Source organism: Humulus lupulus, unplaced genomic scaffold (genome assembly GCF_963169125.1).
Source record: "Humulus lupulus unplaced genomic scaffold, drHumLupu1.1 SCAFFOLD_130, whole genome shotgun sequence".
NCBI lineage: Eukaryota > Viridiplantae > Streptophyta > Magnoliopsida > Rosales > Cannabaceae > Humulus > Humulus lupulus.
Window position 1 is genome coordinate 44,300 of NW_026908648.1, and position 13,666 is coordinate 57,965.

General features: G+C 40.5%; 2 protein-coding genes across 2 annotated transcripts; one reads left to right on the forward strand and one right to left on the reverse strand.

Annotated features, from left to right (window-relative positions):
* Positions 1-223: 223 nt before the first annotated feature.
* LOC133810216 (bifunctional D-cysteine desulfhydrase/1-aminocyclopropane-1-carboxylate deaminase, mitochondrial-like) lies at positions 224-4,181 on the forward strand. Its single transcript, XM_062246014.1, has 10 exons — positions 224-370; positions 457-522; positions 1,016-1,210; positions 1,313-1,420; positions 1,577-1,668; positions 1,781-1,873; positions 1,965-2,022; positions 2,106-2,219; positions 3,503-3,600; positions 3,677-4,181. The coding sequence occupies exons 1-10, from the start codon at positions 224-226 to the stop codon at positions 3,879-3,881; spliced, it is 1,176 nt and encodes a 391-aa protein (XP_062101998.1). The 3' UTR covers positions 3,882-4,181.
* A 442-nt stretch (positions 4,182-4,623) lies between these two features.
* On the reverse strand, positions 4,624-13,662 carry LOC133810218 (carbon catabolite repressor protein 4 homolog 5-like; the record flags this gene model as incomplete). Its single annotated transcript, XM_062246017.1, has 8 exons — positions 4,624-5,149; positions 11,409-11,493; positions 11,655-11,740; positions 11,901-12,036; positions 12,998-13,095; positions 13,163-13,195; positions 13,305-13,397; positions 13,639-13,662. Coding segments are annotated over 8 exons (609 nt in total), but the record flags the coding sequence as incomplete, so codon positions are not given.
* Positions 13,663-13,666: the final 4 nt, after the last annotated feature.

The window sequence follows — 13,666 nt, forward strand, 5'->3', positions numbered from 1 at the left end:
GATAAAGATGTAGAAAGTAAAAGATCAAGACTACATACATTTCTTATTTTTCATATTAAATCATAGATTGTTACATCACTATATATATATACAAGGGATTATCTATTTAATCCCCCAAATACAATCAATATTATGTTCACACATTACACCTAATATAATAATAAATATAAAATCATCTATTAATGGCAAAATATTTGTGTCAATCTCAAAAGAAGCTATAAAAATGGTGTCTTTACCGTTCCAATTTTCACTGCCACACTCTCAATTTCAGAAAATGGGTTTGGATTTCTTGACTAAGAAGCCATACTCCCCACCTTCATGGGCCTCTCATCTCAATCCCATACCTTCTCACACCTTCTCTCTGGGCAATGTAAGTAGATTTCTTTACCAAAAGGATTTTCATCTTTCTAGTCTTTAATCTTTCTCATTACTACTTGCTTGTTTCTTTTACCACAGCTTACTACTCCCATTCACAAATGGAATCTTCCTAATTTGCCTAACAACACTGAAGTTTGGTTGAAGGTATTTTTTAATTTTAATTTGTTTTCTTCTTGTTCCCTTTTGTGGGTGCATTTTGATAGTCTTTTTATCCTATTCTAATATGATGTTATGCTCTGGTTCATCATTGTTAGGTTTTGTCTGAAATTGTTACCATTATTTTGTGTTAAATCTCCCATGGTATAGTTGTGAGTTGATGACCATGTCAAGAATTGAATTGCAGAGCTAATTAGCAAAAAAAGTTTATTTTTTTTACTAATGATCTTTCTTTTTAGGATGGATTAAAATAATCTGGGGATTTTTTATTTTTTGATTTATTTTGAGGGAGACTTCTTCTCCTGCCTTTATTGGTTTCCTTTTTTTGACAAAGATTCTTTTTCTGGTGCAAAGTATGTGATTCAATTTATGAAGAGGGTATCTTCTGCTATGAATTTGATACTTTAATTCATGCATTGTTTTAGATGATTCTTCAGTTTTTTAGTATACACTGACAGAAAATATTTGCTGATATATATAGCGTGATGATCTTTCTGGGGTGCAATTGAGTGGTAACAAAGTCAGAAAGTTGGAGTTTTTGCTGGCAGAAGCTGTAGAACAAGGTGCTGATTGTATCATAATAATTGGAGGCATTCAAAGCAACCACTGCCGCGCAACTGCTGTGGCTGCGAGATATCTGAATCTCGACTCTTATCTCATACTACGCACCTCTAAGGTCGATGATTTCGCTTTAGAATTCCTTGTTTCTTTTGTTCTGTTTGCATTTTTATTTCTCTTCAAAGTTGTTGAGCTTTTGTTTTGTTTCGATTTTACTCAGGTTTCGGACCAAGATCCAGGATTGACAGGCAATCTTCTGGTGGAGCGGTTGGTTGGAGCTCATGTTGAACTCATTTCAGAAACAGAATATGCAAAAATTGGGAGTGTGGTTGGTTATTTTTGTGTTAAGCTTATCATTAGCCATGCTTTGCTTTTTGAAACACTCTTTTCCTTCATTGCATCATAAAATGAGATAAATATCTTGATGTTGGTGAGTAATTAACATAACTGTATAGTTTGATTTCATATATAAATTTTTGCTCAGGCTCTTACCAACCAACTCAAAGAAAAGTTGATAAGTGAAGGGAGAAAGCCATATGTTATTCCTGTTGGTGGATCAAACTCCTTAGGAACCTGGTTAGATTGCTTTACTGTCATTTAAATAAAGATTATCTCACAAGTTATCTATGGAAGATAGTTATAACTCTTGTCATTCCAAATTCCAATTATCTGACTTTACCCTATTTAGGGGCTATATTGAAGCGATTCGAGAGATCGAGCAGCAACTCGAAACTGGGAATGCTGATCTAAAGTTTGATGACATTGTTGTACCTTGTGGCAGGTAATTAGACTTCAAAAGAAACCTTAGTCCTAGGTATTCTTTGTGATCATCGTTCGAGGACCGAATTCTAACTGCATTTTGTTTCTATCAGTGGTGCTACAGTTGCTGGTCTCTCATTGGGATCATGGTTGAGCTCTCTCAAGGCAAAAGTATGCTTTTTTTCTGTGGATTTACTTTCATTATGTAGTGACTCTTCAAGTGTAATCTAACTAAAATACAATATGTATTTCAGGTTCATGCATTCTCTGTTTGTGATGACCCTGATTACTTCCATGACTTTGTGCAAAGCCTACTTGATGGCCTTGAAGCTGGTGTTGACTCACGTGACATTGCTACCATACAAAATGTGAGTCTCTATTGGACTAGCTTAGGACTAAAGTTTATGTTGATATTGTTTAGAGTCTTGCTTTTTGTGTCACCTGCTTTCCTTCTCACTTTTTCGCCGTTCGACTTTGGTTTTCAACTGTTGTGCATTCGGTTTCAGTGTGCAGTCAGATTTAAGCCGTTGCAATCATATTCGTCGGTCTAGTACTATACTCTGCAAAAAAAAAAAGTTTTCAAAGCTTTTCCTTAAATTAGAAAGTGAGGCAGAAAATAATGCAAGTGCACATACCATTCTGTGTGCAAAATTACCTTCTTGCAGGCTTATTCACAACTCTATCAATAAGGTTGTAGAATAGATAAGCGTAACGAGTTTTCACCCGAGAGGGGTAACTCAAATGGTCAGACATGTGGTTTGTTCCCACAAGGTCTGAGGTTCGAGTTCCCCCTCGATACCTACATAGGCCTAGTAAAAAAAAAGTGTATCGAGTTTTTGGCTTCGCTTGATGCATCTATCGCCCATAAATTTTTTGTACTTTAACAACACACAAGTTCAATCATATTCGTCGGTCTAGTACTATACTCTGCAAAAAAAAAGTTTCCAAAGCTTTTCCTTAAATTAGAAATTGAGGCAGAAAATAATGCAAGTGCAGATACCATTCTGTGTGCAAAATTACCTTCTTGCAGGCTTATTCACAACTCTATCAATAAGGTTGTAGAATAGATAAGCCTCTCGAGTTTTCACCCGAGAGAGGTAACTCAAATGGTCAGACATGTGGTTTGTTCCCACAAGGTCTGAGGTTCGAGTTCCTCCTCGATACCTACATAGGCCTAGTAAAAAAAAAGTGTATCGAGTTTTTGGCTTCGCTTGATGCATCTATCTGTACTATGCTATTATGCATCTATCGTCCATAACTTTTTTGTACTTTAACAGCACACAAGTTCAATCATATTCGTTGGTCTAGTACTATACTCTGCAAAAAAACAAAAGTGCACATACTATTCTGTGTGCAAAATTACCTTCTTGCAGGCTTATTCACAACTCTATCAATAAGGTTGTAGAATAGATAAGCATAACGAGCTTTCACCCGAGCGAGGTAACTCAAATGGTCAGACATGTGGTTTGTTCCCACAAGGTCTGAGGTTCGAGTTCCTCCTCGATACCTACATAGGCCTAGTAAAAACAAAGTGTATCGAGTTTTTGGCTTCACTAGATGCATCTATCATCCATAACTTTTTTGTACTTTAACAACACACAAGTTCAATGATTGACCACTCTTGAATTGATTAAATCTCATCTTCTGACAGGCCAAAGGTATGGGATATGCAATTAGTACTCAAGAGGAGCTTAAGTTTATTAAGGACATTGCTGCAGCCACCGGCATTGTTCTTGACCCTGTTTATAGGTTTGTATGAATCCTTCTCCTTTTACATTATTTTCTTTCTATAAGTTAAAACATGATTTTCTTTCTTACTTTTCAGTGGGAAGGGTGCTTATGGATTGTTGAAAGACATGAGCGAGCATCCGGAGAAGTGGGAAGGGAGAAAGATCCTCTTCATACACACCGGCGGGTTGCTCGGGTTGTATGAAAAGGCTGAGCAGATGGCTTCTTTGGTAGGAAATTGGCGTCGAATGGACGTGCCTGAATCTGTTCCGCGCGAGGATGGTATTGGAAAAATGTTCTGAGAAATAGCAAAACAAATACTGCAAAATGGTTGCACCATAAATAATTATTATTATTATGATGATGATTATTATTATTGAGATGATTATTAGAGAGCATAATAATTATCTCTTGATGTTGTTTGAAAGGGAAAGAGTCAACCAATTCTAATGGCGTAGGTAGATAATAAAGTCAGGTGGGCAGATGTTGCTCTAATCATTATTTAAAATTAAAAGTAGAATTTTGTTTCTCTCTCAGGTTCAAGTTATAATTATTGAATAATGAGGAGTAGTATGAAACATTAGGATTAAGATTAACTAGAGAGTTACAAATGAACCATCTGAAAATCTATAGTGATTCTTGCTTGGTTGTCTACAAGGTTAAAAGGGAATTAGTGGTCTCTCCTAAAAAAAATTGTTAAAAACCATATGAAAACAGATTGAATATAATCCTATAAATATAATATATGGCACTACAATTAGAATGAACTTCTAATTTAACTATAATATGACACGTATAATACACACTACAACAAAACTTAAAACCATGTGATTAAATAAAGGTAATTTGAGAAGTCTCATGATAATAATCAGTGAAGTTCAACTATATTTAGTGTCTAATTTTAGTTAACCACGTAGTTCTCGACTTTTACCGTCAGCACATCACTTCCAAACTCACTGTAAAAAATTATTGGGGTTGGATATAGCTATAGATGGCAAACTCATATCAACTCTTCAGAAATAAACAATTAAATAGAACAGAATCTCCAATGCATCAATTTTTACCTGCATGCCATGCTTTAACATTACTTTATTCCATTATAAAAAAAAAGTAGTTGCATAGTTGAACTTGAAGATGAATAAAACAGCTTCTAATCCAATAATCTTTTTACCTATTGAAATACAAATCATAATATACATTTGTAGCTCTTAGACACTGGAATCTTGTTCTATAGGTAAGTATCTGAATCACCATGAAAACAAACGAAGAAAAAAAATAGAGGGTGTAGCTGACCGTTGCAGAAATCTTGAACCAGCGCAGCTTCCAATTCTTCTGATGCCATGCCCGCAAGGCTAAGTTCGCCCCCAAAAGAATTCGACTCGGAAATTAAAATTGCTATGCTGTAAGTGCTACTGGTAAGAGCTTAAATTAGAAGCTCAAAGAAAAGTGCTACTAAAGAACTCTACCCTGCCGTAACCTTATTAGAGTGTCGCCGATGTCAGGGCTTGTTGTCCCTCTAGTCTGCAAAAGCTAGTTCACAAACTAGAGCAAGATGATCGCTTCCCCATTTCTGTCAAGTAAAATGTAAACTTGATTAAGGATCTGTGTCTGAGATACCTAACATAATTATCAGCCATGAATCCAAGACAATTTGATCCAGTTAAAATATTTTAAAAGATCCCAGTTAGCTTTTTTAGTTTCCCTGCATAATTGATGGGCTGTCAGGCTTGCCTTTTGCCAATGAAAGGCAAGTAAAATTCTTGCAAAACCTAATAGATTTCTTACTCAGAGTCCAGAGACAACCCTGGTCAGAAAAATCAATAAGAAAACAACACGACAATTGGCAAGGACACTGTTAGGCTTTTCCTGCAAAATTGGTTAGTTGGCAGCTATGGAAATATCACAGAACCAGAAAAAAATAAAGAATGACAGAGAAATGAGAAAATTCTGTATGTGTGTATTGATTTCTAGGAATTCGAGAGCCTAGACCTCTCCACATTACAATAATCTCCACACCCCACACAAAGGTTCTCAACCTTGGCTAAATACCCCAGCCCCATACAAACTTATCGTATTCCTCACCACAAACTAACTCAGCTCCTCTAACGGATTCTAACCCCCCCACAACTAATTATCCTCTACAGCCCTTTCCTTGCTACGTCCCTTATACCTTCGGCTGTACACAAAAGTTAATGGTGGTCTATCAATACCACCCGCCCGGAGTCTCACCTTGTCCTCAAGGTGAAAATGAGGGAATTGGTCTTGTATTACCCGAAAATCTTCCCACGTTGCTTCAAATTCTGGCAGCTGAGCCCATTTAATCAACACTTGGGGGGGCGTTTTATGCGAGCCTGGCTTCACGTCTAACACCTCCTCTGGTTCCAGCAGCCATTCCAGCTCCTCCGTGAGTCCCGCAGGCAAGTTAGAGGCCTGTTGTTGAGGTCCCAGCGCAGCTCTCAACATGGAAATGTGAAACACAGGATGAATTGCAGCATCCTGGGGTAGTTGTAAGCGGTATGCCACTGCCCCAACGCGTTCAATGATTGGAAATGGTCCAAAGAAACGGGGAGCTAACTTTTCATTGAGACGCTTGGCCACGGAACGTTGTCGGTATGGTCGAAGCTTCACATAAACAAGATCACCCACTTTAAATTCAATGTCCCTTCGTTTCCTATCCGCTTGCCTCTTCATAATCTGCTGAGCCTTGTGCAGATTCTGTTTGAGTAGGCTGAGGACATCATCTCTGTCTTTTAAGTTCTTCTCCACTGCTGAAACTTGGGTACTATTGTGTTCAAAAGGAATCAAGGCTGGAGGATCCCTGTGGTAGACCGCTTTAAATGGAGTCATCCCCGCCGAGACGTGAAATGTAGTGTTATACCAATACTCCGCCCAAGGCAACCACTTGGCCCATTTGCTGGGTTTTGTGCTAACAAAACAGCGAAGATAAGTTTCTAAGCATCTGTTCACCACCTCCGTTTGTCCATCTGACTGTGGGTGATAAGCGGTACTGCGTTTCAATAGTGTACCCTGCAAACGGAATAGTTCTTTCCAGAATAAACTGAGAAAAATCTTATCTCTGTCCGAGACAATAGAACGTGGAATACCATGTAACTTCACCACTTCCCTGACGAAGATTCCAGCCACTGTAGCCGCTGTGAATGGGTGTCTCAATGGGATAAAATGCCCATATTTTGTCAATCTATCCACTACCACCAAAATAGAGTCGAACCCATTGGAATATGGTAGCCCCTCGATGAAATCCATCGAAACATCCTCCCAAATCTGATCTGGAATCGGCAGAGGCTGAAGGAGACCAGCTGGAGTTTGAGCCGCTGTCTTGTTCAGTTGACAAATGCTGCATTCTGCCACAAACTTCTGAATATCTTTCCTCATTCCTGACCAGTAAAGGTCGGCTGCCATGCGCTGAAAAGTGCGAAAAACTCCCGAATGTCCCCCCAACGGGCTGCTGTGATATTCCTGCAAAAGAAGAGGAATGAAAGGAGATGTCGCTGGTAACACCAATCTGCCTTTAAACTTTAAACAGCCCTGTACAAGTGAATATCCTCCATTGTGGCGGCCCTCCTGCAGCTCTTGGAGTATTTTAGCTAAACCGGGGTCGGATGCTTAGTGGGACTGCAAATCTGGTAAGGAAATCACGCTGGGAACTGAAACAGCAGCTAAAATAACCTCACTGTGCATGCGGGAAAGTGCGTCGGCAGCTTTATTTTCTAACCCCGGCTTGTATTGGATCGCAAAATCGTAGCCCAAAATCTTCGTTAACCATTTTTGATGCTCGGAAGCCATCAAACGCTGCTCCAATAGATACTTTAAACTTCGCTGGTCCGTTCTAACAATAAATCTGTGGCCCAATAGATAGGGTCTCCATTTCTGAATTGCAAGCACTATTGCCATTAACTCGCGCTCATATACAGATTTTGTTCTCCCCCTTGAAGATAATACTTGACTGAAAAACGCAATGGGCCGCCTGTTTTGCATAAGGACTGCCCCTAACCCGGATCCCGACGCATCTGCTTCAATAATAAAAGGCGCTGAAAAATCTGGTAATGCGAGTACGGGCACTGAACACATAGCTTGTTTAAGGGCTGTAAACGCTGCCTGAGCCTCGGGGGACCAGCCAAACGCCTCCTTTTTTAGTAAGTCAGTAAGAGGTCGCGCAATACTCCCATATCCTTTGACAAATTTCCTGTAGTACCCAGTTAAACCCAGAAAACCTCTCAAACCTTTCACTGTTGTCGGAATAGGCCAGTTTTCCATGGCAGCCAGCTTGCTGGGGTCCGCCGCCACCCCCTTGCCTGAAATCAAATGCCCGAGATACTCCACTTGAGTTTGCCCCACCAAGCACTTCTTCTTATTAGCGAACAGTTGGTGCTGATTTAATCTGTCCAAAACCAGCTCAAGATGCTTTGTATGCTCACTAAGGGACCTGCTATATATCAAAATATCGTCAAAAAAAACGAGGACAAATTTACGCAAAAATTCGCGAAACACCTCATTCATCAACCCTTGAAAGGTGGCCGGCGCATTCGTAAGTCCAAAGGGCATAACTAGGAACTCGTAATGCCCTTCATGTGTGCGGAAAGCTGTCTTCTCCACATCACAGGCAGCCACCCGGATTTGATGATAACCCGACTTCAAATCCAACTTAGTAAAAATCTGGGCACCATGGAGCTCATCCAAGAGTTCATCGATGACTGGAATAGGGAATTTATCGGCGATTGTTTCCCTATTGAGCGCCCTATAGTCAACGCAGAACCTCCAACTACCGTCCTTCTTCCGAACCAACAAAACGGGGCTCGAAAAGGGGCTAGAACTCGGCTGAATGATGCCAGCCTTCAACATATCAGCCACCAATTTTTCTATTTCATCCTTCTGAGTCTGTGCGTAACGGTATGGCCTTACCGAAATAGGACCTGCCCCTTCCTTAAGTGTTATGCGGTGCTCGCGAGTTCTAGATGGCGGTAACCCCGACGGCATAGAAAAAACAGATGCATATCGCTGCAAAACAGCTTGTAACTGCGCTGGAATTGCTTCAGTGGGACTCACTGCCTCCTCCTGCAGATTATTCAACTGAACCCAAAACCCCACTCCTTCGTGTTCCACTGTATAAATCATACCTTTCAGCGAGATGGGGGACTTACAAAGACTCGGGTCTCCATGTAATGTGATCCACGTACCCGCCATTTCGAATCGCATCACCATAGTCTTCCAATTAACCTCCATGTTCCCCAATGTTTCAAGCCATTTGATGCCCAAAATGACGTCTGCTCCACCTAACTCAAGAGGCAAAAAATCTGTGACCACCGTCACCGCACCCAGATCCAGTTCAACATGAGCACAAATCCCCTCTGGTCTGACTTTACCACCGGTACCCAGCAATATTCCATAACACGAAGTTGGGCTGATCGGTATTCTCGCTGCCTCCACCACCGCTGTGGAGATGAAGTTGTGCGTGGCTCCGCTATCAATCAAGACCGTGACTGGGTTCGATGCTATACAGCCGGCCAATTTCAAAGTATGGGCAAATGAGATACCGACTAAGGAGTTCAAGGACAAGGTTGCGAGAGTTTCTTCGGACCCTTCCGTTTGGCTGGCATCCGGAGATGGTGGCGGTGATTCTGTGAGTGACTGGTCTTCCTCATCATCCATGGTTAACAAAACTTGCAAGAGTTTCTGGTCGCACTCGTGGCCACGATGAAATTTCTTGTCGCACTTAAAACACAGTCCCTTCGTCTTCTTCTCTTGATACTCAGCTTCGGAGAGGCGGCGAACGAGGGGTGGCCGACTGAATTTCGAGGGTCCCAACGCTGCGGTGGTCGGAGCTGGGGTCGCCGAGGACGATGGCGCGACATGGGCGGCTCGCTGGAATGACTGAAGCACGTTCGGTCTTGGTGGAAAGATTGGGCTCAAGTTGGGCCGATTATTGGAAGCCCTAGGAGGCTGACCCGTTGCAAGCAGGAGGTGGCCTTCTTCCACCCGTTGGGCTGTATCCATGATATTAGCCAAGCCCACGGGTTGTAGGATGTGCAAAGCCCCACGAATATCTTCTCTAAGCCCTTTTACGAAGCTCCCTTCCAATATATGATCGGGAACGTCTGGAACCCGTGATGCCAGAGCCTCCCAACGAAGACGGTAGTCTCTGACTGTTGAAGTCTGAGACAGTGACATGAACTCCTCCGAAATCGAACCCACCGGAGTAGCTCGGAACCGCTGTAAGAGTAGTGTTCGCAACGTAGCCCATGAAGATATAGGTCGTCTCTGGTTTTCCCACTGAAACCAGGTGAGCGCATCGCCATCTAAGCCCACAATCGCTGCCTCAAGCATCATCGATTCCGACATCCTAGAGAGGAGAAAGTATCGTTCAACCTTGTAAATCCATCCTTCTGGATTTTCTCCAGAAAATATTGGCAGCTCCAACCGTGGTGGTCTGAAATCGTGGCCCTGTTCCGAGGTGAAAGAAAACGGATCGGCTGGGTTCAATGGTGGTTGGTGCGGCGGCGGAGCCGATCCCGGTGTGGACGAGGAAGGTGGCGGAATTGGTGGGGATCCGACTGTCGGAATGGGCGAGGATTCACCATCCAGTGCTCGTTGATGCCGATCGGCACTGGCAGCGGCTGTCTCCGTTGGATTCTTCTTCGATACTTGCAACAGATGGGCCAAATGAGTAACTAAGAAGTCCATCTTCTTTTCCATTTCAGGCAGACGTTGGATCTCTGTTTTCAGGAGGTCAATTTCCTTGGGCAATTGGAGAAAATCCGTTCTGACCTCAGTGAGCCCCCGCTGAAATTCAACTTGTACAGCTTCCAATTTCTCTTCCCAGATCTCCATTGGATTGTCAGCTCTCTTTGGTCCCATAGTAGACCGATTGGCTCTGATACCAATTTGTTAGGCTTTTCCTGCAAAATTGGTTAGTTGGCAGCTATGGAAATATCACAGAACCAGAAAAAAATAAAGAATGACAGAGAAATGAGAAAATTCTGTATGTGTGTATTGATTTCTAGGAATTCGAGAGCCTAGACCTCTCCACATTACAATAATCTCCACACCCCACACAAAGGTTCTCAACCTTGGCTAAATACCCCAGCCCCATACAAACTTATCGTATTCCTCACCACAAACTAACTCAGCTCCTCTAACGGATTCTAACCCCCCCACAACTAATTATCCTCTACAGCCCTTTCCTTGCTACGTCCCTTATACCTTCGGCTGTACACAAAAGTTAATGGTGGTCTATCAGACACTTGTGAATAGATCATACATTTCATAATATATATAAAAAAGATTAATTGTAAATCTCTCTCATAAAGGCAGCTTCACGACGTTTGGAAGAACTATGAGCATGCTTTGAAGAGCCACAATGTGAGAAAACATAAGAACTTCGGGATGTCGATCAACAGATCCACAGACAAATAAGAAAACATTTTAACAACTTAATTAAAATATCTAGAGAACATAAACCTAGGAAACTACTTCACAAACCCGCTAATATTCACGTGAATTATATTAAGTAATTCAAGTGAAATTGATTCATAATTACAGCACATATTCTATATAACTATTTTTTATTTGTCTTATAAAAGTGATGCTTTCTCCATACAATATCAGTTGTTTTTAAAGGACCACCTACAAGTCAAGTTGCGCGGATGTTAAATAATGGAGACAAAGAAATGTGTTGAAAGACTTGCCAAATATGCAGCATATTTACGTGAACATAGAAAAATAAACAAATAAGAACATGTATTTTCAATCATTGACTGTTCTTTGACATTAAGTGAACTATATGTATAAAATCGATTGAAATCGAATGCTACCTTACTAGGGAGTCCGCCAGTTCTTTTCAAGATATCAATGGGCAAGGTTTCAAGAACTCTAACAGGAACAAGTTCCTCGGTGTGCCTGTCCCATCCATCGACGTCAGTGAATATATATAAAAATAACACTTATGCACTGTTCTTATAAGTACTTGATTTTTTTTGCTTTTTATTAATAAAAAAATTACACAAATGACCAAAAATTACAGCCCATAAACGGCCTGCATATACAATAAAATGTCTTACCAAATATAGTCAACAGTGCCCATAAACTTGGAGTGGTAGGAAGTTGCTAGGGGTTCTCCATAATTATCCCTCGTTCTACAACTTCCCTAAAGGGTTTTGCCACAAAGTACAAAAAATACAGGGGTAAGGAATTACAAAATAAAAAAGAAAAAAAAATACGTCTTTGGTGACGGTCATGATAAATCTGAATACAATAAAAACTATGAAGCATTAGAATAGATAACAAAGAATAGCTTTTCAGCTTACACAAGCACCAAGATATGCACTGCAAAGATTTAAACGGTGCTCGAGATGTGCAGTCACTTCACAGCCTGTAGCAAGCTTTAATTCTTCTTCACTCCATACATGCAACGACCTTGATAACGACGTCTGTAAGCTGCACCTAACATATATCAAGGCATCACATTCTGTTTAAAGGTTTATAATGCTCGGGTCATAGGAAAAGAATGAAACATGAGTAACATCATATACCGTTGTGTTAGGCCCCTATTCGTTGCACTTATTCTAGGAGGAGGCCTAAATGGCAAGTGTACAAATATGTTCTTTAGTTATTGTTGCAGAAAAAAGTATTCGATTGATTTTTTTCCTTTACAAGCTATATAGGCTGTATACAAAATCAGCAATAACTGATAAGTCCTAGAATCAAGCAATACATACATAAAAGGAAACATATTAATTTGGAAGAACCAATCCTGGAAGGCCAAAACCCAAAATGGAAGAACCAATCCTACATGAACACAAGGATGCAAGAGCCAGACGAACACAGACAAAGCAAAGAAATGCCAATGAAGCAAATGAGGAAGACCAGAGAAGACAGCCATAAAGAACGAGCATCACATGCCGGCAAGTGGGAGATCTACAAAATCTTACAGTGGCGTAGGGTTCACACGCAAGGCTTCTGGTCACCGGACTTTAAGGAGATGTTGATCGGTGGGTGGGCTTCCTTGCAGCGCTGGTGGTGAAGACAAATTGCTACTCTAAAAGGGTTACCCAAGATGGAACCCTAAAAGACACTAAACCCTAATTTGCAATCCTAGGGTTTTGATATAATGTTATCAGAGATTGGAAATTGATAATCTCACTTACTTTTCATAGAAAAATTGATACATAATATACACAAGCCAGGAAATCTATCTTAGAAGTTATGCCAATTAGGATCTCTACACTAATAAGGACTTCTAGAATTAATCTAATTACAAAGCTATATACAATTTGTAACACTACCTATTGCCTATTCATAGCATTGGAGCGAAATCCCACATCAATATTCACTAAGTCTCAACGATTCCAAAAATTAATGAAGGTAGGAGAAGTGACAAGGGCAGAGATCCAAAAGTTCAAACCTGCTTGTTTTCTCATTTGGAGGTCTGAAGGCTCTGCAATTTGAATTAGTTTCGATTTGTCCTGAGATTTTCCTGCGGTCATAAAGCCGAATGTCCAGCTGCAATAAAATTCAATTAAAACAATGCAACTAAAATAACTTGAAAATCTTATGTCAAAAAACTGACCTTGGATGATGCTAAGAATTGGTATATAGGACTCTGTCCATTTAATAAAAACAAACTTAGTAATAAAGTAACAATAGCACATCTAGTGTAGAAGTATTTAATTTGATTCTTCTAAAACAGTATGCTCCTTGCAAGAACTCACCTGTGGAATGCTATTTAGATCCCCACAAAGTATAACTGGGATGCAGCCCCATTCACATGATAGCTTGGATGCTTTTTCAAGAAGCAGTCTCACCTACAGTATTGCACAGAATGTTGTTACATGTGATTTGAAATAAAGGTCTGCTATCAAGAATGCTATACTCCATAACACACCCTCCCCTCTATTTTAAAGAGTAGTAGAAATGTAGATTGCACACAGAGCATAAACTCAAAAAACAGATACAATTGTTTAACTTTGAACTCATGAAGTGACATTGATCCAGTCAAATTAAAAGTAATTTCACAACTCCAGAAAACATTAGTGTAGGGAATACCTGGCCTAGCTTGATGTCCCCGCGTTTC

Excerpts from the sequence above, each read along its gene's own strand:
- LOC133810216 (XM_062246014.1), top strand. The coding sequence starts at position 224 with ATGGTGTCTTTACCGTTCCAATTTTCACTGCCACACTCTCAATTTCAG. Across the intron at positions 371-456 it reads ACACCTTCTCTCTGGGCAAT|CTTACTACTCCCATTCACAA; the intron begins GTAAGTAGATTT and ends CTTTTACCACAG. Across the intron at positions 1,421-1,576 it reads ATGCAAAAATTGGGAGTGTG|GCTCTTACCAACCAACTCAA; the intron begins GTTGGTTATTTT and ends ATTTTTGCTCAG.